The sequence below is a fragment of the Corylus avellana genome, chromosome 2 (genome assembly GCF_965113065.1).
Source record: "Corylus avellana chromosome 2, dhCorAvel1.hap1.2, whole genome shotgun sequence".
In the NCBI taxonomy this organism is placed as follows: domain Eukaryota; kingdom Viridiplantae; phylum Streptophyta; class Magnoliopsida; order Fagales; family Betulaceae; genus Corylus; species Corylus avellana.
Window position 1 is genome coordinate 40,750,903 of NC_142491.1, and position 21,026 is coordinate 40,771,928.

Here is a 21,026-nt window from a genome sequence, read left to right on the forward strand (position 1 = left end):
ACATCTTAAATTCAACGATAATTTTAAAAGTCACATCACATTTAAGATGACTCTAAGAAGACTTATATCACTACTCCTCTATTAATATTGGCGTTGATATCACATAAATAGTTTTAAATGGAATGAGCGACTTAAGGGGTTAAAAGCCATATTTAAATGTCAGGTAATAATTAATTTAATTTTAAATAGCACGAAAACTCATGTGGCATTTGGATAAACGTAATTTTTTAGGATTCCTAAAAGATTACCTTATTTGTTTGGACTTACCTGGAGGTAATTCACATTCCAATATAAATGTGGACTCCCTTCTAGAGAGGAGGAAATCCACATTCCCTTGACTTGGAAATGTGATTTTTTTTTTTTTTTAATAAAAAAAACGAGAATGCACATCCCGACTTTCAATTTGATTATTGAAAAACTCTTACAAATATTGAAAGAATGTAATAGATAAAAAAAAAAAAACAAAAAAACAAAAAGACAATGAGACAATACATTTTGATTATCGGATTCCTAGGAATATGAGATTTTTATGTTTGGTTTACTCTTAGGCATCCTATAGCAAATTGTAAGGAAGATTTGGACAAAACGTACACAAGAATATTTTGAAAAGAATACATAATTCTTATAGGATGACTAAGAATAAACCAAACATAAAAAATCCCATATTCTTAGGAATCCGATAATCATTCCCAAACATGGGGATATTCACATTCCTGAAAATCTAGATTCCTAAACATCACACTCCTGAAATGTATATGCCAGAAAGAATATTAGATTTCAGGATCCAAACGCCACAATGAATGTGTTGGGGATTCTCTTTGGAATAATATCTCCAATCAATATACTCTTATGTTGTGTTGTTTCAAACAGCAGAAAATGTAGAAAATATGCAATTATCAATGCAGTGAAGCTCATTACAACCCAAAACTTCATCTTTCATATGTGGGTTAAACATGAATCACCATTAGATCGGTTATATATTAGACTAGCCCATTCAAGTGTGCCTTACATCATTCCATCACAAAATACCGGGGCCTCCTCACGGCTCACAGCCATTTGAATTGAAATTGCAAACTAAAGAAACTAATTTGCTCATGTTTTTAGTCAACTCCATGCTCATGAGCAAACCAAGCAAGGACGGAGGACATATGAAAATATCTGTGTCATCCTCAACAAAAACTTCCATAGTAAACAAATCCAGAAAAATATATATTTGGCTTCAAGAGTGCGGTCTGGTTTTTAGCATTACTCCTCTTAATAATACAATTATATACAAATGTGGCGCTAGAAAGAAGCATTTCAATTACATTATTGGGCTTATTCTTCCTATATGGGCAGAAAAGAGCTATGTAACTACATATTACACGGCAAAGTCACAAGATTAAATCCAACATAAGATGCTAAAAATTTAGCCCCCTTTTTAGTAGGTAATATCTACAATCTTCTATATTGAAAGTAAACTCAAGTTTTTCAGTTAATAGTTTAGGAGAACAGGCAATGAAGCTGGCAACTCAAATGCAAAAAAAAAAAAAAAACTCAAACCGTTGCAGGGGGGGGTATACCTTAAGACCTTATTTGTCATTGTTGCCGCCACCATATTGTGTAGAATTACCATTCCAGAAGGAATTTCTGTCATTGAACCGGCCATCATCTTCATCATGTTTTAGAGTATGAATATTGCTCCCAAAACGGGATGTCGTTGGTTGCCTCTTCTTGCCGTCATCTCTTCCAGTTGCAGAGGTGCTTTGGTTTGAAGAGTGGTGGGACTGGGGCCTCTCTCTTCCAGTCATGTTATTCTGAAGTGTAGGATTTGGACCTAAAATAGCAAAAAGCCAATCAAGTAAGTAGAGTACGCTATTCTGATAGTAGGTTAAGGCATATGGTAGGAGAACAGACCAGGTGGATGCATATGCCACCAACGCATATTGCACAACAATTTTCCTCCAATGTCTTGACTAAACAGAATAGAAAGTATTTCCCCACACACAAACCAAGGAAAAAAAAAAACCACGAACAAAAAAGATTTTACACCTCTGTCGAAAAGCAAAAACTGCTATTTTTACTGGAAAGAAATCCTCCTCAAGAAAGTTTCTATTCCAATAAAGACTTCGAAGGACTCAGGGAACACACTTCAATACAAGGAATTTAAAAGGTTCCAAACAATAAAGAAACACAATTTATTAATTACTGCAAAAATGCAACACCAACCAGCCATATAGCAAACAAACTCTTCTCACTGACGAAATACATCATCATTCATAAACAAGCTTTAAATTAAATTAACTCCCTATGAGAAAAGAAGGGGGTAAGCAGAGAGAGAAAGGACGGGAAATGGCCCCAGACATCAGAATGCAGAAGGTTTCTTCTTCGTTCTGCTCATCCAGCAGCAGAATGAAGAAGATAATACATAACTAGTAGATGCAGGAAGCTAGTTCATTCCATGTGGTCAAATACCTACCAACCAATAGGAAGGGCACCAAATTATTACAAGTCATCCAACCTGAGACCGTTCACTGTCCCCCTTCTCCAACCAAAAAAAAAAAAAATCTCTCAACCAACAAAAAGAAAAAGAAACAACAGAAGAGGAGAGTATCCAACCCCTAGGCAACTACAGCCGTCATAGCAGCAAAACAAACATATCTAACACATTAGGCATAAAGGAAATATGTCATTTTCAGAGATTTTTATACAAACTGTTAGGAATATAGGCTGTATGTGCACACACACACCTCATCTATATTTCATTCATAAATTTTTGTTAAATAGTGGTCTCCATATAAAATGGGGATTTGTACCAGTATGTTTGATAAATAACTAATTAGTTCATACTGGCTGCTATAGTTCATTCCATCACCTCCTCATCAACATTTCACTCAAATTTTTTTGTTAAACGGTGGGCCATTGTTTGTCAGGAATGTATTTTTAATCAAAATTAAACAAGCAATTGTGGAAATAGCAGTTACTTGTTTGTGGCTTAAACTAACATACAATAAATAACTTCCTTGACCCAGATCCTAGACCTAATCGCATAAAATTGGTACAGTTAGGTAAGGAAACTCACCATATTGCCATATGCCATTTTGAGATTCCTGTTCAGAGCTTGATGAGCTGGCACCACCACCCAGATAAGAGAAAGGATTCATGTAAGATAAAATCCTCCTCGCGTATGCAAAATATCCCCCATTAGTTCCATCTGAAGAATCAACGTTAGTATCTGTTTGATCAGAGGAGGAAGATGCTCCTCTGTAATTACCTGCACCTCTCTGATGTGGAACCACTATCAGTGCTTGTCTATTAAGCAGGCCCAACTCTGACAATGATTTGCTCAAATCTGTAGCAAATGGAATATATCAATCATTTACATACAAATTGTGGTGTGTTTCTGTCAACATACATGTTAAAAACAATAGAACAGAAAGATCATTCCTGATGCTGTCTTGTGAGTAAACAGCATCAATAACCAAGGCAACATCTCAGGCTCTGTTTGGTAACAGCCTTGACCCAGACACTGTGCAGTGACTGGGTCAAGGCTCGATTTTTGGTGAATTTTAACCCCTAATTTTGCCCATTTTGCCCCTCTCTCTTCCAAAGTTGAACCAGAACATTTTTTTGTGACTTTCCCCCGCTGAACAGAAGAAACACGCCAGCTTCTCCCCCACAGTGCCCCCTCACACGCGTCGCAGCTGCCCAAGACCTCAAGAGGAACCTTCCACCAAACTACCCTCCTCTTGTCTCCCTCACCGCCCGATTTCGTATCTGATTTCACTATTGCATCCGCACCTGCTTTATTCTCAATCGAGCCATTTCCACCGTCCAAATCACTCGAAATCTCTGACCCGTCTCGTTGCTTCTCATAATTATCCCCGAATTCCATCGAAACCAAAGCGTCCCCGCCAGAATCGGACCAGTACTTGCTTGAATCCTTGTCTTTCACATCGAACTCCCTAAATTTACTCTCATTGGGGCCCAATTTACCCCAATTTTCATTCCCAGATTTCATTTCTTCAATTCCTTCAAAACCCACTTGGCTTTTCACAGTTTCTGAAAGACCCAGATCGTGTTTAGAATCGAATTCACCCAATTTACGCTCATCCGAACGATCGCTGCTCGAATCGGACCAGAACTCGCCCGAGTTCTTCCTAACGTACCGAGTCTCGGACCCCGGATCGACCCAACTCGGATTCTCCGACTGAACCGAGTCTCCCTCCTCGCTCACATCACCCTCTGCCGCAGTCTTGGCAATCCTCTCCCGATTCTCGAGCGAGAAGTGATCGGACCTGATCATGCCCTCCGAGTCACTCTCGATTCCCTCAAAATTCCTCGGAGTTCCCTCCTTCTCGGACGACTCAACCAGGGCGGCACCCACCGAATTAACCAGGCCAGCATCGTCCGAGTTGTGGAGCAGCTCCCAGTCTAGAAACTCACCAGCCTCTCCTTCCATCTCGTATGTTTGTTTGTGGGGGGTGTTTAGAGGATCAAACTGAAAAAACAAAGAAAAAAGCAAACCCTATATAAGCCTTAACCCCCAAACAATACCCAACAACGACGCGTGCCCCCTCACACGCATCGCAGGGGGGGATGGGTGCTTCAGTCTTTCAGGAGAAGCCACGGAGAGGGGGAGCGTGCTGGAGGAGCTTCGAGTTTGTCTCTGTTTTCTGCTCTGTTTCCTTCACTACGCAGGACTTGGGTTGGAAATATGGGGTGAAACGACTTGACACAAGTTGCTCCTTCAGTTTTGCAAATATAAGGGGAAGAGACAATATAAGGGCATAAGTGTAACAACATATGGGCAAAAGGACAAAAACAGTAACTAGGCCTGGGTGAAGGCCGTTGCCAAACACCCCCTCATACTCCCACAAGGAATGTGGATTAAGCATAAATAGAAGTAATTTCATTTTGAAATGCTATCATGTATAAACACACACAGAAACATATCCTAGCTGAAGATTTCCCCACATGGGTCCTAGATTGTAGATAACACAAAAGGAAAAATATGCGGATCATGCTAACTGTAATTATTGAAAACATAGTATCTAATAAATAACAAGTAAAATAGTATTGAAGATGATAAAATCATGATCAAGTGTCCATTGATATGGGAGCCCACATTTCTTTTGGTAGAGGCAGGTAAGATCAGGCCTGGGCCGTGGGCGCCTGCCCCTGCAAGGGAGGAGGACGGGGTAGCCCCACTCCATTACCAGATCTGGGGTCTCAGATGATCACTCATTCCCTCTCTCTATTTTTTTTTCCCTCATGATCATTTTCATCATAACTATGTCATTTAATTTTATGCAGCATCACGTGACATTAGACGAAATTTGACAGGGACAAAGTTAACAGAACGGATAGAAGGGCCACATTGACCATGATGTGCAGGTTCAAGAATTAAAATGACCAAATCAAAGATACTAGGACCCAAATTGGCAGAAACTCTAAACTTGAAAGGACCAATATGCATTTTAGCCTTCTTTTCAAAGAAAAAGAAAAAAGAAAACAAACAATGTTCATACCTTGGTGACTGAATAATTTGCGGGGATAAGGAATGGCTAGATCGTAAGTGCCAAAGCCACTTGGTAGGTTTTCATCAACATAGTCTTTCACCATTCTCAAAGTGCTTGTCACAGAAAACTTCTCTTGTAGGCTAAAACCAGTGGGCAATCGTATATTTAAATGGACATCACTAGACATATTATCTCTTTTAGAACCATCCGATGCATAAGCCTGCATATGGTTTACAGCTTCAGCCTTTTCATCTTGCTCAGCTTCATTTACTTCAGTACCAGCCAATTGCTCACCTCCTCCAGTAGCACCTGAATGATGACCACTGATTTTTTCTGGAGCAGGACAACCATCTTCAACACTGGAAGAGTTATGATCAGCTCTAGATTTTTCTATGCCGGCCACTAAAGGATCAACTGATCCTTTATGTGCCTTAGTGGATGAGGTGGGCTGTTCATCCACAACACCCTTTAACTTGCCGGTGTTATATGATCTTGAAGATGCCTTCTCATTCATTTCAGTATCTTTCTCCTGTCCATGTAATGGAATGAAACAGTACGAGCATATCATGCAACAGTTAATGAATATAAAAGATCAACGAGGCAATGACTACCTATTATAGTTACCTCAACTTTGGATTCATGGCCTTTCTTTTCCTCGGTTACGTCAGAGGTTACTGCTGGCTTAGCCTCTTCATATTGGACATGCTCGTCAGTTGAAGGTGATGGAACAACTATACTTGAAGAAATTTGTTCATTAGATGAGGCAGCATTAGAACTAGAAGTAGATGCTCCAGAATTCCTTGAAGCAAGTGCCGCAGTCAGGAAAGTTGCAGTTGTTTCCTGCACTCCACAATATATATGACCTTGTCATGTTTCTAATAAAAAGAAACTAAGGAAGTTCCTAGGCTTGTAACTGCCCAATAATGGCATCTGGCCTCTCACGGGTGATTATTGCTAGAGTATCATATTTGGCACTAAGACAAAAAAGAATGAGATTGGTTTCATATGACTTGGGCTGTGTTTGGCAAAGGAGTGGGCTGGACTGGACCCAAAATTCCAAAAAATTATTTCTAAAAATCAACCCCAACATTCTTATTTTTTACATTACATCAATCACTTTTTATTACTATTCAAATAAAAAAATACTACAAAACAAAATTTTTCACTTTTTTATACAAAATATTCTTACTTTTTTCTCTCACATCAATTAAATCTGCTATAGTTTCGGCCCACTTCCTAAGTCCACTCCTTTGCCAAACATAGCCTTGGTCTGCTCCATGACATGTAAAATGGAAAGCATATATTCTAGTTGATTTGTCATTAGTGTGAAGTAAAAGTATATGTTATATTTTAGTTGGTCTTGAAAGGGGTATAGCAATCTTCTTATAAAAGGCAGTGATTCAAGGAGAGGGCATTGCATGACAAGGCACATCATTAGATGGAAAGTCAATCTCCTCATAAACTAAAGCAGACGCGACTGCATTGTAGACAACTAAGGTGTTTAAATCTTTTCCATTGCTTTTTCCACAACTTAGAACCCAGTCAAATGGAGATCTGCTCCTCAAACATGGCCACTCATCAACATTGTAGCCCAAGGATTGGGAGCAGTGGGACCATAACAGAAGAAAATGGGCATTTGCAAGTGCTGACTAATGATGATTAAAATGAACAACTATATACCTGGATATGCAGACTCAACCATGCCTTCTCTAAACTGGATGCTAGATCTTCAGCACTGACAAATCCGTCTGTAAAGTTATTCACAAAGGGAATAACCAAAAATTAACTACATGGTTATGTGTTGTCCTAGATGCTAGCCTGAAACAGAGTTTCCAATTTAAATATGAACAACATACCATTTTGCCAAACTTGTACACCATGAAATCCTATAGCTGTAATAGAAGGAACAGATTTCTGTGGGTCTGTAACAGCTTGAGTCAAGGATATGTGCTTGGTTTTATAAAAAAATGTTAGACTTATCAAAAAAAAAAAAAAAAAATGTTAGACAAAGCTTAAAAAGATATTTTACCAGGTAAAATAAAACAATGACAGCACTGGCATTAAGATGGCACATATTGCAATGCACACAAAAGAGAACTACTAACTCTTTGATGGAACAAACCAACCACTGAAAAGGGCCCCCCCCCCCCCCCCCCCCCCGCGGCCCAAAAAAGAGTAAGAATAATAATTTTATTGAAAGAAAAGGGCAAAACCCTCAACTTCTCCCTGTTCTTTCCTGTTTTTTGTGTTTTTGTTCTTTTTGCTTTTTGTGTCCTTTTGTATACTTCCTGTATGCTTGGGGCGTGTACGCTTTCTATAATGCTTTCTTGATATTACCTATAAAAAAAAGGGCAAAGCCCTCATACACAAAAAGTATAGAAGAGAGCCAATTCACCCTAAAGGCTCTAAAATCTAAAAAGTTAACTAGATCCACTAGATTCGATGAGGAGAAGTTAGGAACATATACAACAACCCAATCAAAAAGAGATCAAAAAGAGATCTCAAAAAAGAGGATTTTAAAGAAAGCACGTTGGACTCGCATTCCTCAAAGAAATGCCTATTTGTTTTCTCTCCAAATACTCCACATTAAGAAAGCAAGACTAACTTCCTAGATGGCCTCTTTGGGATGTTCCTACACTTGAATCTTCCAACAATGAAGCATCTCTACGATGTTGCTAGGCATAGCCCACGAAAACCCCAAATAAGTTGAGAACCAAGTGCTCTGGTGTACTCGCAGTAAATAAGAAGGTGATTTACAGTCTCCTTATTCTTTTTTCATAGGCAACACCTGTCTACAATAGAGAAAACTTGCCTTCTAAGATTATCAACGGTGAGGATTCTACCCTTTGTGGTCGTCTATAAGAAGAAAGCAATGCAGGGAGGGGCCTCAACCTTGGACCGAACACTGCTCTCCAGTCTGTAACATTTTATAATAGCTCCTCTCTTCGAAACCATGACTGTGAGCTGGGGTCCACAACATTATATCCACCTCCCCCAAATGGGTTTTTGAGAAGTATAATAGATTGAGAAAGGAGTCAAGAGATTCCAACTCCCAATCCTGGACTACCTTAATGAAACTCGAATTCCAATGGATAGAAGAGTTGGAGGGATCCAAATAGTCTGACACCAAGGCCTCTTTGTTACTGGCTATTGAATAAAAGTTATAGGAAAGAGTAATTTTGAGCCACTTATACACACCATGCGTCATGCCCAAAGCAAACGCGGCATCCGTCCCCAACCTTGAAGGAGACAAAATTAAAGAAAAACCCCAGCCGTTTCTAATATTCCTCCAAAGATACCGTAAGGCCCTCAAGCTTCCTTTGAACACCAATTCCCTCTTTGGACCCCATACTTCTCAACAATCATCTCTGTCCACAAAGATTTATCCTCTTCCACGAATTTCCATAACCATTTACTAAGAGAAGAGCTTTAAGGAACAACATGAGAGTTTTTACTCCCAACCTGTAGGGATTGGGGAGCAAATAGTCCTCCAATTCACCAGGTGAAACTTGGACTCCGTGCTTGGTCTATCCCAAAGAAAATCTCTTTGACGATGATCCAATCTCCTAGCAACGCCTGTTGGTAATGGGAAGAGGGATAAGAAGTACATAGGTAGACTGGGTAACATAGTCTTGATGAGCAAAAGGCACCCTCCCTTAGACAAGTAGATCTTCTTCCAAGTTCCAACTAGCCAACCTTTTTTTTCCATTTTCTCGACTATCCCATCCCAAATAGTCTTTGATTTAAAAGAAGCACCCGGAGGGAGACCCAAATATTTCAAGGGAAGAGAAGAAATGCTACAACTAAGAATATTGGCCAGCTCTTCCTTATGCGGTACCTCCCCTACTGCGACTAACTCAAATTTTCGAAGGTTGACCTTCAAACCTGAAATGGCCTCGAAACATAGGAGAATGTGACCCAAACTATGGATTTGATCACAACCTGCATCACACATAATAAGTGTATCATCTGTGAACAAAAGGTGGAATATTTCAAGGGGAAAAAAAAATTCTAGTTCAATCCAATTCCCCTAGACTAAATTCCTACTTTTGCCCCAAAAAGATGAGAACCATGAAGCTACTTAAACGTCATATAACTTAACACAATGAAATGATTGTTGTAATTAGAACATATTAATGAAATGCTTTTTTCTTTCTCTTTTCTTTGCAAGTAATAGAAATGATTTTGAAATTTTGGAAATGCTCATCTGCCACAAAAGATAAAATAAAACTTTCTGGAGACTTAAGAGTCAAAACCAAGAACAGTTTGTTTAACAGATAAAAGAAAGCAAGTGAATTCATGCAAACCATACCAATTTTAAAATTTGAGCTCAGCTAGTACTTTTGCAATACTAGTATTTGGTGACCATCTTACCTGAAAGAGCAAATATTTTAAATACTGCCTGCAGGTAAAGATGGACCAAAGTACACAAAATAATAATAATAATAAATAAATAAATAATCTAATTTCCAAGATAGATAATGTGTAAAGGTGCCATTTCTTGTTCATAACAACACTTAGAATAGAATTGTATGATGTATGGTGTTTCATCAAAGATATCATTCATATACTTGAAATACTTTGGACGTGGTTCCCACCTACTCCACGCGATGTGCCAATAGTCATGAAAATTTGAAAGACTGGATGCTCCACATCTCTAAGTGAATCTTATTTAACAGCAAATTGAACTGAAAGTCAGTCAAGATGCACGTCGTAGCAACGGATTGTGAGTACCCGGTTGTCTTAAAAATGAAATTGCACCTAGAATTCAACCAAAAAACCATGATAACATTCTTAAAAACTTGGGTTCTAAACATATATTATTCTGGTAGCTCAATGTCAGATTATCATGTTTAATGTCTTTTTTGAAGAATGGAAATAAGCTCAAAAGTGTAGCTTTCAAGGAAAGTAAGATTTGCCATCATCAAGCAGGATACATAATGCAGAAAAGTATGCAGCATCGGTGCTCCCTCCAGGAATATGCAGTAGAATACAATACTTTGATAGAGACTCTGCCACCTGAATGCAGCTTTTGAAAGTAAGAAACATAGATGGAGTGCATATGAAATGAATTAAAGGAAAACCCTGACCAACTAAAAATCAATAAGAAAAGGGAAGAAAGCGAACATTTGAATTAGTCCATGTGGATTCTTCCAAACGACAAGACTCTGCATCTTCACCTGAAAACATTAACCCACCAAATCAACTTAACCTCAATAAAGAGAAAAAGAGTTAAGTATCACCAGAGCACAACACTTCAAATGTACATACAACGAAAAGCTCCTGTACATAAAACAAAAAGCTCTTGCAATGAAGACTATTCAATGTATCACCAGAGCACAACACTTCAAATAAATTGAGTACCACCTATACCCACCTTACGCCCGCTGATAGGAAACTCCGTAAAAGTAAAAATATAGAAATCATATGAAAGAAGTGTTTACCTGAAATATAGACGACAAAGAGTTTCTTCTGCCTTTTGGCTTCTATAATTGCTTCAGTAATAGAACCTTTAAATGAAAGCAAGGAGAGAGACTGTTCCATCTGTTCGCATAAAGGAAAAATATTAAAGATACCAAAAATGTCCATAGGCTCTTGCTAGCTTCACATAACGCACAGATAGAAGTAGCAACCAGTTCAAAGGGCACATTACAAGGATGGAGTTTAAATCAATGCTAAATTCCCAAAGTTATTTAACATTAAAATCGTTAGGTAGTTGTAAAATGAGAAAAGAAACCAAACCTGTATTGCAACATTTGAAGAGAGAGAGAGACGCAAAGCTATAGGTTGGGAAACTCAATGCTTATGACTACGGACTAGAGAAAAGGTTATAGGACAAAGGAGACTTGTAACTAACCTAGGAAGAGAAACATTGACAGCTACCCAACTCATCTAAAAGGGAACCATCAAGTCAATGAACCACAGTAAAAATTAACAAAACAGCTCACTAGATAGAGACACCACGACAAATTCAAACATGCTCATTTTCCACCATGCTCAATCAAGAACATCTATATTTTCCAACTTAGTAAGATTAGTACTGAACCACTGAATTGTCCTCTGTAAGGCATACCCAAACAAGATTGAACCTAGCTTTAAGTTAAAGTGGCTCAAATGTCCACCCATATAAATTAACCAAAAGAAATATTTACTGTTCTTTTTTTCTTTTTGGTTTCTGACATGGCTGAACACATAAATTTAATTTTGTGCTCCCATTTAGTATATAACTTGCATGTTAGTTATAGAATTAGGTATGGGTACAAACAAATAAAGCCGACCCAAGCTTTGCACTGTTCAGGCTCACTTGGAATGAAATTGTGCAGAGCTCAAGCTTGAACTAACCCTCAAATTTCCAGCTTGAGCGCAACTTGGAAGGTGCTTGTCAAACTTGTGAGCCAGCTCTAGCTTGGCAAACAAACCTAATAACAAAACCCGAACCATCACTCAAGATAGCATCCTACTAAGAGTAGAGCATCCATGACTATCACAAAGAGAAGGGGTGAGAGAGGGTCCTTTTGGTGAAGGCCCCGAGTACTTCCGAAGAAGCCATATGGGCCACTGTTGATCAGGATAGAAAAGCAGGCCGTTGAAATACATGTAGAAATCCACCTCCTTCATTTAGAGCCAAACCCACTACGCCTCAATAGATAAGAGAGGAAGTCCCAGATGACGTGGTCATAAGCCTTCTTCAAGTCTAGTTTGCACAAAAAACCAGGAATACCTGATCTAATCCTGCTGTCCAAGCATTCGTTGGCTATAAGTACTGAGTCTACAATTTGTCTCCCCTCAATAAATGCATTCTGGCTGTTTGAAATAAGCACTCCCAACACTTGCTTCAATCTATTACCAAGAACTTTCGCCAAGATATTATAAACACTCCCTACCAGGGTGATACTGATATGTCTGAAAATATGAAAATCCATCTTTCATTTCTTATTTTTTTGATTGATGGCATCGGTAGCAGCTAGTTCCAACTGTAGTGACTGTAGGGGTGTTGTTTATGAATAATTCAGGGATTATTGATGATAGTGATGTGACTGTCTTAAAAGTTATGACAACATGAGTTGGTACCAATCATGGTATTAGTGGAACTGCAAGCAGCAACAATTTCATGGGAGCAATAGCAGCAGTGCTGTTGGTGACAACAATAGGATTAGTATAACTGTCTATCATGGTGGTGACATTGAGTCATTATCATTCTGGCCGTGGAGTCAACATTGACATCATTTAAGGTAGTGGTAGTAGCAATAACATTGATAGTGTAAGCGACATTTACTATAGTATTGCTCATTGCATATGTGACAAAAGGAACACAATTTACTTCTGAGGAAGAGTCTCACCTAAAAGATTTAATAAAATGATTAAAACTCTATGTGCATGTTCAGCATTTAGCATTCACAAGAAATTGTAGGTGATTGAATGGATTTTGAAATTTGTATCAACTAAGTGTCCAACTATCATGCATTATTGAATGCACTAAATAAATTTTTGATAAGTAAATGCACTAAATAAATTAAGTGCTTAAATTACAAACATTACAACTTTTGGTAACAAATTGGAAAATAAAATTAACCAATGCTTGCAAAGTTGTGCGTAACTAACTTTTACGTAAAGATGGAAGGAAAATAAAATTATTAAAACAGACAAGCGATGCTGCTACAATACGGGCCTTGAATGGAGCACAAAAGATATTTCAGATTCGTAAAAATTCAACCATCACAAACTTCAACTCAATATATATAGGTGCCTAAAGTAAAGCACATATAACCCCTCGTATCATAAAATTCAAAGTACATGATCATTTTTCCTTTCTTGTCTATGATTCGTACTCATTTTTCAGCCAGGGCAAAAGTTTAATTTTCCTTCAACTTCCGCCGCATTTTCCATCATTTTTCCAAAACTTTCAGTGACTTCATTAAAAAATATTGCCCACCAATTGGGGAGGATAATGCAACTCTCACCAATGAATCGAATTTAATCCAAAGATTCCAAAAAAAATATGCGTCTCTATGCAAATCCAATTTTAAATCACATATAATCAACTTGCAACTAATGGCAAAGAAAAATTAGAAATAACGAAAAATAGAAAACGACAAGACGTACCTATACAAACGGAAGTATTGGAAACAATAACCCCTAAACTATAAAGTATAAACCCCAAACTGTGTTTGGCCGCAGAGAAAATACAGGAGAAGGAAAGAAACTCCAATTTAAAACTTCCGAGCCAGACATGTATATATTAGGCTGAATTGAAGTAGGCTTTTCAATACTCGCTTCGAAGTTTCGTTTCCATTCTCTTTTTCTTTCCTTAGCTTTCTCAAGAGCCAAACATTGAATAGGGAAAAAGAAAACGAATAAAGCACTTTGTACCTTGAGACTTGAGTGTTGGCCTCGGAGAAGACTCTGCAATTACGCGTTACCAAATGGGTTAAAGCGAGGAGTGAGCGAGCGAGAGAGAGAGAGAGGTAATCGACCAAAGAAAGTAACCTGAACCGCTATGATCGTGCCACGTCATCAGTTCAAAAATGACACTTTTTTTTTTTTCTTTTTTTTTTTTAGTAAATGGAAGGAAGATTCGGAACTAAATTTTTATATTTATTTTGTATTAGTTAATGTAACGTGTTTTAAGTGAATTTTTATTTTATTCATTTTAAAAAATAATTAAATACACCCCATTAACCTATGTGCAATGAATTACATAACATTTATATTATGAAAGAATAAAAATTCGTGTTGTTGCTATTCATATATCATAAGTTACATCCATAGAAACATATAAAGTTGACATTTTTTTTTTCTATTAAAAAAGGTAGAAGAGGATAATCAGAGTGACTATTTTATTTGAGCGTGACCATAGTAGCACGTGTTTGTTAGGCATCACTCATGAAGAGTTTAAACAATAAAAACTGTAAGTACTCCCTCAAAACTAATCGAGTCATAACTTAACACCAGTCTCTCAAAAAGTACTCTAGCAACAACACCAAAGAAATGGACAAGGCAATAACCCCAAGCACTTTCTATTTTGAAATTCGACCTTGAGATCGAGCCCCCACTAATACAACCCAGAATCTAGATGTCACTAGACTACACCCTTGGTGGTATATAAATTTGACCTTTTATTAATGTTTTCATGTTGGAAATATCAAATATGTTGCTATGCTCATAGGGCCCTAACATGATACATTGAAACTTCCATACATCCTTACCATACCCAAGTTGCGTTGGGATAATCGACCACCACCCTTTAGCTCTTAATGTGGGTGATCAAACACTCTGATCATTAGCTCTTCTAGGTGACTAACCCACCTCCATAAGTTGTTTTAGACTTTTAGATAGTCTCATAGGTTAGTTGGTCAAAGAAGCGTAACTAGCTATGATTATTCTGACAACATATTATGGTAAGGAAAAACTCAATATTGAAGGAGAAAGGTAATTCATGAATAGAGAAGAGAAAACTCTACCAATCCAAAGAAAATAGAGACTAATTATGAGAATACTAGAATTCTTATTTAGCAAATCGGTTATCCTTTCTTTGTGTTTTTGACTTAAAATATTTTAGCCTTTGCTTTAATGATCAAATGAGTTGCAAGGCTAATAGATTTGTTGGACACCGACTCACTAATTGCAAGCGACTCACCATGCACATGCCTCAAAAAGTTTAAGCATTTCATATGGATTATATAATTTCATTCCTAACAATAAAAGAATTTACAATTTCTAATAAACTTGCATCCCAAAAAACCTCTTAAGAGAGTGGGAAGTGTGAGTTTTTATAGCATCACTCTTATTTATTATAAGAAGGACATCATCAAGACAAATCAACAAATATAAGAAAATCATATATTGTCCATATTAATCTTGCTCGCATACGAACTATTTTTAGAGACTATTTGCTTATTACACTTGTAGAAATAGCAACAACCGCCTTTTGATCATCGTTTTTAAAGAAATGCTAAAATCGTTCCCAAATAATGTATTAATCTTATCACCCTATGCCTCTATTTACTAAAATAATTTATCACATGAGATGATAACACATCATTTGAAAGCTAATTTTGATTTTTTTTTTTGGGGGGGAGGGAACCTAGCATTTCTCTTTGTTTAACTATGTATTATTGATTTATTTATTCCATATATTGTTATTTTAAATTAAATTAATTAATTACTAAATGCCTAAACACTATGGATGGATCCAATTAACGAGTCGATCTGATTGAGATAACTTTCTTGGCTCACTAATATAATATATCATTAATGGTAACTCAAACATACCGTGTTTAATTAATTAAAAAGCTTAAAGAAAAAGAACTACGAACAATAATAGTATTACATCTCAAAATCATCAAACATTAGTCCGCCAGTACTTGAAGCTTGCTGAGTTTTGGGATAATTGACCTGAATCTGCCTCTGCTATCCCAAAATAATGCTCCCATTGGAAGGACACGTCTGATTCAATGCTGTTGTTCATGAAAATTGCCGGTGGTGAGGGTAGCGGCAGGGTGGTGGAGTAGCTATTAAGCATACGAATGATTGAAGCCATGGTTGGTCTGTCAACTTCACTTTCTTGAACGCACAATAATCCTATGTGGAAGCATCTCATTATTTCAGTTTTCGGACCGGTCTTCAATGTGGGATCAACGAGATTGAAGTTGTCCCCTCCCTCCAGTTTTTTAACGTCTACAAGATAGTTTAAATGGGCACACACAATATTATGGAGAACACTATACTAGTTAATGTAAGGGTTTATTTGGATTTGCGATTTTAAAATTTGCGATTTAAGAATAGTGAATTTAAAATGCAATTTTTAAAAATATAGTTAAGTATTTAGTAAAATCATAGTTTAGCATTTAAAATAATGCATTTTAAAAAATACACCCCATTGCCTTGATTTGAAAATGCAAATTTTTCTACCCTTTCAAATCACAATTTTTTAAAAACGCATTCTTAAACGATACATTTATAATTTGGTTTCAAATTGTAACTTTGATATGCGAAATCACAGTATTAAACACACTCTAACACGTACTTACATAGGTTAGATGGTCCTCTTTATTTTTTCCGGTCCGGCAGCGACTATTTTTTTTGCCTAGTCACCATCTCTAGGATTAACACACCAAAACTAAAGACATCGGACTTTATTGAGAGTTTCCCATGCATTGCATATTCTGAGCCATATATCCACTACATATTCACAATCATATTAAAGAACAATTGTTAGGATTCTATTATTGTTTTTATGGTACAAAATAAATAAAATTTAGCTCTAGCTACAAGGATACTTACTAGGTCCCCATAATTCTACTCGCATTGCCTTGAGTTTGATCAAGTGTAAACAATCTTGTCATGCCAAAATTTGAAATTTTGGAGTTCATTTCTGCATCTAGCAAGATGTTATTAGCTCTAAGATCACGATGAATAATACGGAGTTGAGAATCTTCATAAAGGTAAAGAAGCCCTTGAGCAATGCCTTTTATGATTTTGTAGCGCCTCTCCCAATCCAAAAGTACGCGTTTGATTGGATCTATGCATTCAACCAAATTTGTGATCATATTGAAATAAAAAATGTCGAAGATCTATCCTTTTAACAACATGCAACCTTAAAATTGATAACTATGGAAGCAACATGAAAATTAAACTTAAATTTTTTTAATTTAGACCCCAAGTTATTATTAATCACATTGACAAAACTGATTAACTTTAAAGTCAAATACCATAGATGTCAAAACCAAAATCAAAACAAGCATAAAAGAAAATTTACACACAGATTTTGTAACGAAGTGGAAATATTTGAAGAACCTTTCAAAAGTAAAACTACTATGCGGGCTAGTCAACTCCAAATGCATCCACTATATAAGATTTATGTTACCGAATGATTTTACTTGCAAAACATTTATAATTCCCAAGACTCAATTTGTAAACACGACAAACGATCCACTCACATCACACTGAAGTAGTTCCATAAATTCTAGCCTTCTAGTGGGATCACATTTACGAACAAATTAACATTGTCCGCTACAACCTAAAACTCTAGTGGTTGAAGGTTTTTCTGTGTTTTGACTGATGAAAATCAAGACAAGAAAAAAAATTGTATAAGACCTAAAGATGTTTAGGAACTTCTTCAAGAGCAATGAAAAATAGGCTCTAGGTCTTGTGAAAGTCGTAGATCATGAGGCTATTGCATTCGAATGGGAGTAAGTCACATTTTCGAACAACTTATCGCATGCAGTGTTCAAAACGGTTCGAACATCATTGTGATCAAGCTAGGGCCTAGGATTTGACTTAACATCATTGTATTCGAACCTACTTCCTACGTGAGTGTAATTGAAGCATTCAATGACCGTTTTTGAGACATTGTAAATTCAGCATTGTTCAATCTTGGAACTCAATTCTTAAAATGCCATGATGATCTCATTCAAATGCCTTTCGAATGGGCTTGCGATAAAGGCATTCTGCCTTGAATTTTCTAAACCTTGTAAAATTGCCTCATTAGAATGCCATTCAATCGAGGTTGCAAACGGCCTCTTATGATCTTCACTTTTAACCAAGTTTTGAACTTCAATTTAAGAGCCAACTTAGACCTTAAACGTAGACTTACAACACAACAAGTTTGGACACTAAATTTGCCGACAAACATAAAACTTAACAAAAGTAAAAGTGCAAAACTACCAAAAATGAAGTGATCAAGGCTTGTATTTGTCACATATTCATAAATTAAAAGTCTTTCGTTTCCTTCCAAGCATAAGCCTAGGAGCCTCACTAAATTCCGGTGTTGAAGCTTGGCTATTAAGAGGACTTCATTCTTAAATTTTAGATCTCCTTGTCTAGAATCTCTCGACAATCTTTTCACAGCTATAACTTCTCCATTAGAAAGTATTCCCTAAAAATATATGTATTAGAATAAAACTTATTTAAGCCTTGGGCAATTCTAAGTTTTGTATTTAACATGTTTTTGGGATACTTGATATACTTAAAAAAAAAAAAAAAAATTAGAATTTCACGGACATTACCTTGTAAACAACACCAAATTCACCTTGTCCAAGCTTATTTGCATCAGAAAAGTTTTCGGTTGCAACTATAATGGTGTCAAAGTCAAATTGCAAGGATTCTGCACCTCTAATCTCATCCTCATCCACAGCTTTGTCTAGGAAGAAGTCAAAGGTTGTCCAAATTATAAGTGTATTAATTATTAAGAGAGGATCAACACGATATAAAATACATGCTAATTAGCTTGGAGAATTACAACTTTTTCTACAAAATTCCTTACAAATTAACATAGCAGTTCACATGATATATACTATCACATCAACCACGAACAAATTGCCCTCATGATATCGGCGAAATCTTATTCCTAGAAGTATCACCTCGACCCTAGTACTTGAGGAAACACATCTATATCACTATGGCAAATATTTTCTAATTTTGTTACTTCCTTTGTAATAAGCAACAATTCAAGTTCTAACTTTTTGGTAACAACTAGTACAATAAACGAATTTCTTTTCTTACTTTCTAGTTTCTCCCTTGGCTTCCTCAGTCTCAAATAGATGCAAATGGAGATGATTAGTACCACCAGAACCAGAACTATAATGATGGATGTTCGAGATTTGTTACTCTTCTTTCCTGCAAAACCCAGTAATTTATTCACCTTAATTAAAACATTTTGAACTTAACGAATTATGCAAGTAAAGTTATAAAACTGATTATAACTTTATTTAAATGTTGATTTTAATTGTCACGTTATCTCAGTTATATAGTAATCATATAACAGCCTATTAAATAGCTTTACTTTTTAATTATACGGACTCAGATACCTTTGGTATTGGTCGATGGCGGAGGAGATGCTGGTTGTGCTGTTGGTGGCAACGGTGGTGGCTCATCAGCTGAGGAGTCATAGAAGCGGTAGACATCAAACCTAAGATTGCAGCTGGGTCCATAAACTATCCCACCAAGCCTCCCTTCACAATAATAAGCAATATTTCCAATAGCCCCACGCAAGCAAGTGCTGCAATCTTGCTCAGACAAATCGGGCGTGCACTGCACAAGTGAATATATCGTTTGGAAGTTCCGCGCCACCGCTGTGTTTCCGACCACAAACTTCCGGAGAGAGCCGCCTGCTGCCGCTCGACCTCTGAGGCTATCCAACAAGGTCTTAAGATCCTGGTTGAATCAACCCGCATCGGCTGATACGTTTTCGCCCTTCAAATGGAACACAGGACCACTTTCCTTGGCGCCAAATATGTCGTGGTTTGAGTAGCGTAACATGCAATCATCGTACCATGCTATTGCTTCCTTCTTGTCGGGACAAAGCCGTGTAAGAAGAACTGTGGAGTCATTGAGACAGCTACGGCAAACATCTGGCTTGACATCTCCTCTACAAAGTGAAATTGCATATACTTTGTCGGGGTTATCCCCATAAGAGGAATTGTAGAAATTGTAGGCATTTTCAGCGTTGGAGAGAGAGGAGAGAAGGTTATTGAGGTTTGCCTTGTAGGTACTGTTGACGTCACTGCTGTAGGTATCTCCCTTATCTACACATAAATGGTGTAGGAGGACTGACGAGGCAATGGCTTGAGCAATATTCAGCAAGCAAATTGCAGACAGAAGTTGGAGTGCTCTTGAAGAAACCATTGCGATGTGTTTTCATAAAAACGGTAAGATTTAGGCCAAGAAAGCTTTAAGGGAGAAGGGTGACTGAAAAACTTTGTGTTGGTGGAACTCTACTGTTGAGCTAATTAAAAAAAATTCAACCATTGTTGCTTACATGCATTTTCTTGGTTAAGAAAAGCCATTCAATTTTATAAACGACCCCTTTGCGTCCCTATTAATTAAGAAGGGTTTATATGATATGACACTACTGTACGTGGAGCAAGAAATTCCTAAAATCTAAATTAACTTTATTGTCTCCAAAATGACGTGCGTGGTCCAATATTACTTAATGGTCACCTTGTATTATCTAGTGGAAAATGGGGGAAAATAGGGGTCTTATTAAAATGAAGATAGTAATAGATTAGTGATGCCCTTCTTTCTTTCTTTTTCTTTGTGTTGGAGAGAGAGATCGAGAGAGAGAAAGAGAGAGATTTTGATTTTTTTAGAATAATTAAAAAGAAATCAAACTTTTTATTTAAATTAATGTACGTATACTATATGTACATTCTCTTGTTCAGGCCAGAAAAAATAAAGGAAAAAATACATTTTCCCCCATTGAACTATTTACCAATTTGCACTTTGACCTCCAATGTTTAAAAAGTGACACTTGACCCCCCAAACTTCCAAATTGTTACAATTCCACCATTTTGACTTTTTTTTTTTTTTTTTTTTTTCCAAAATGCCCATATCCCAAGTTTAAAAAAAATTAAAAAATTAAAAATTAAGGGGTGTCCGGTCGGGGGTGGCCGAAGCCACCCCTAGGCCCAACTGGGGTGGCCGGCCACCCCTTAATTTTTTTTTTTAATTTTTTAATTTTTAATTATTATTATTATTTTTTAACTTGGGATGAGGGGCATTTTGGAAAAAAAAAAAAAAAAAAAA

General features: G+C 36.9%; 2 protein-coding genes and 1 pseudogene across 3 annotated transcripts; all 3 read right to left on the bottom strand.

Moving 5' to 3' along the window:
* Nucleotides 1-1,185: 1,185 nt before the first annotated feature.
* LOC132182997 (Ubiquitin-like superfamily protein) lies at nt 1,186-13,940 on the bottom strand. 2 transcript variants are annotated; one of them, XM_059596391.2, is made up of 10 exons: nt 13,872-13,940; nt 10,946-11,045; nt 10,629-10,681; nt 10,439-10,520; nt 7,358-7,423; nt 7,182-7,249; nt 6,126-6,341; nt 5,511-6,030; nt 3,062-3,331; nt 1,186-1,816 (listed from the first exon to the last, which is right to left on the bottom strand). In XM_059596391.2, the coding sequence occupies exons 2-10, from the start codon at nt 11,043-11,045 to the stop codon at nt 1,572-1,574; spliced, it is 1,620 nt and encodes a 539-aa protein (XP_059452374.2). In that variant the 5' UTR covers nt 13,872-13,940; the 3' UTR covers nt 1,186-1,571. The 2 variants fall into 2 exon arrangements, with proteins under 2 accessions (XP_059452374.2, XP_059452367.2); XM_059596384.2 differs by lacking the exon at nt 13,872-13,940 and adding an exon at nt 13,605-13,785.
* On the bottom strand, nt 3,398-4,844 carry LOC148587741 (uncharacterized). Its single transcript, XM_088513395.1, has one exon. It carries the CDS (start codon nt 4,439-4,441, stop codon nt 3,398-3,400), a length of 1,044 nt encoding a protein of 347 aa, XP_088369521.1. The 5' UTR covers nt 4,442-4,844.
* Nucleotides 13,941-15,843: 1,903 nt separating the features above from the next.
* LOC132175175 (cysteine-rich receptor-like protein kinase 29) lies at nt 15,844-20,126 on the bottom strand (annotated as a pseudogene).
* Nucleotides 20,127-21,026: the final 900 nt, after the last annotated feature.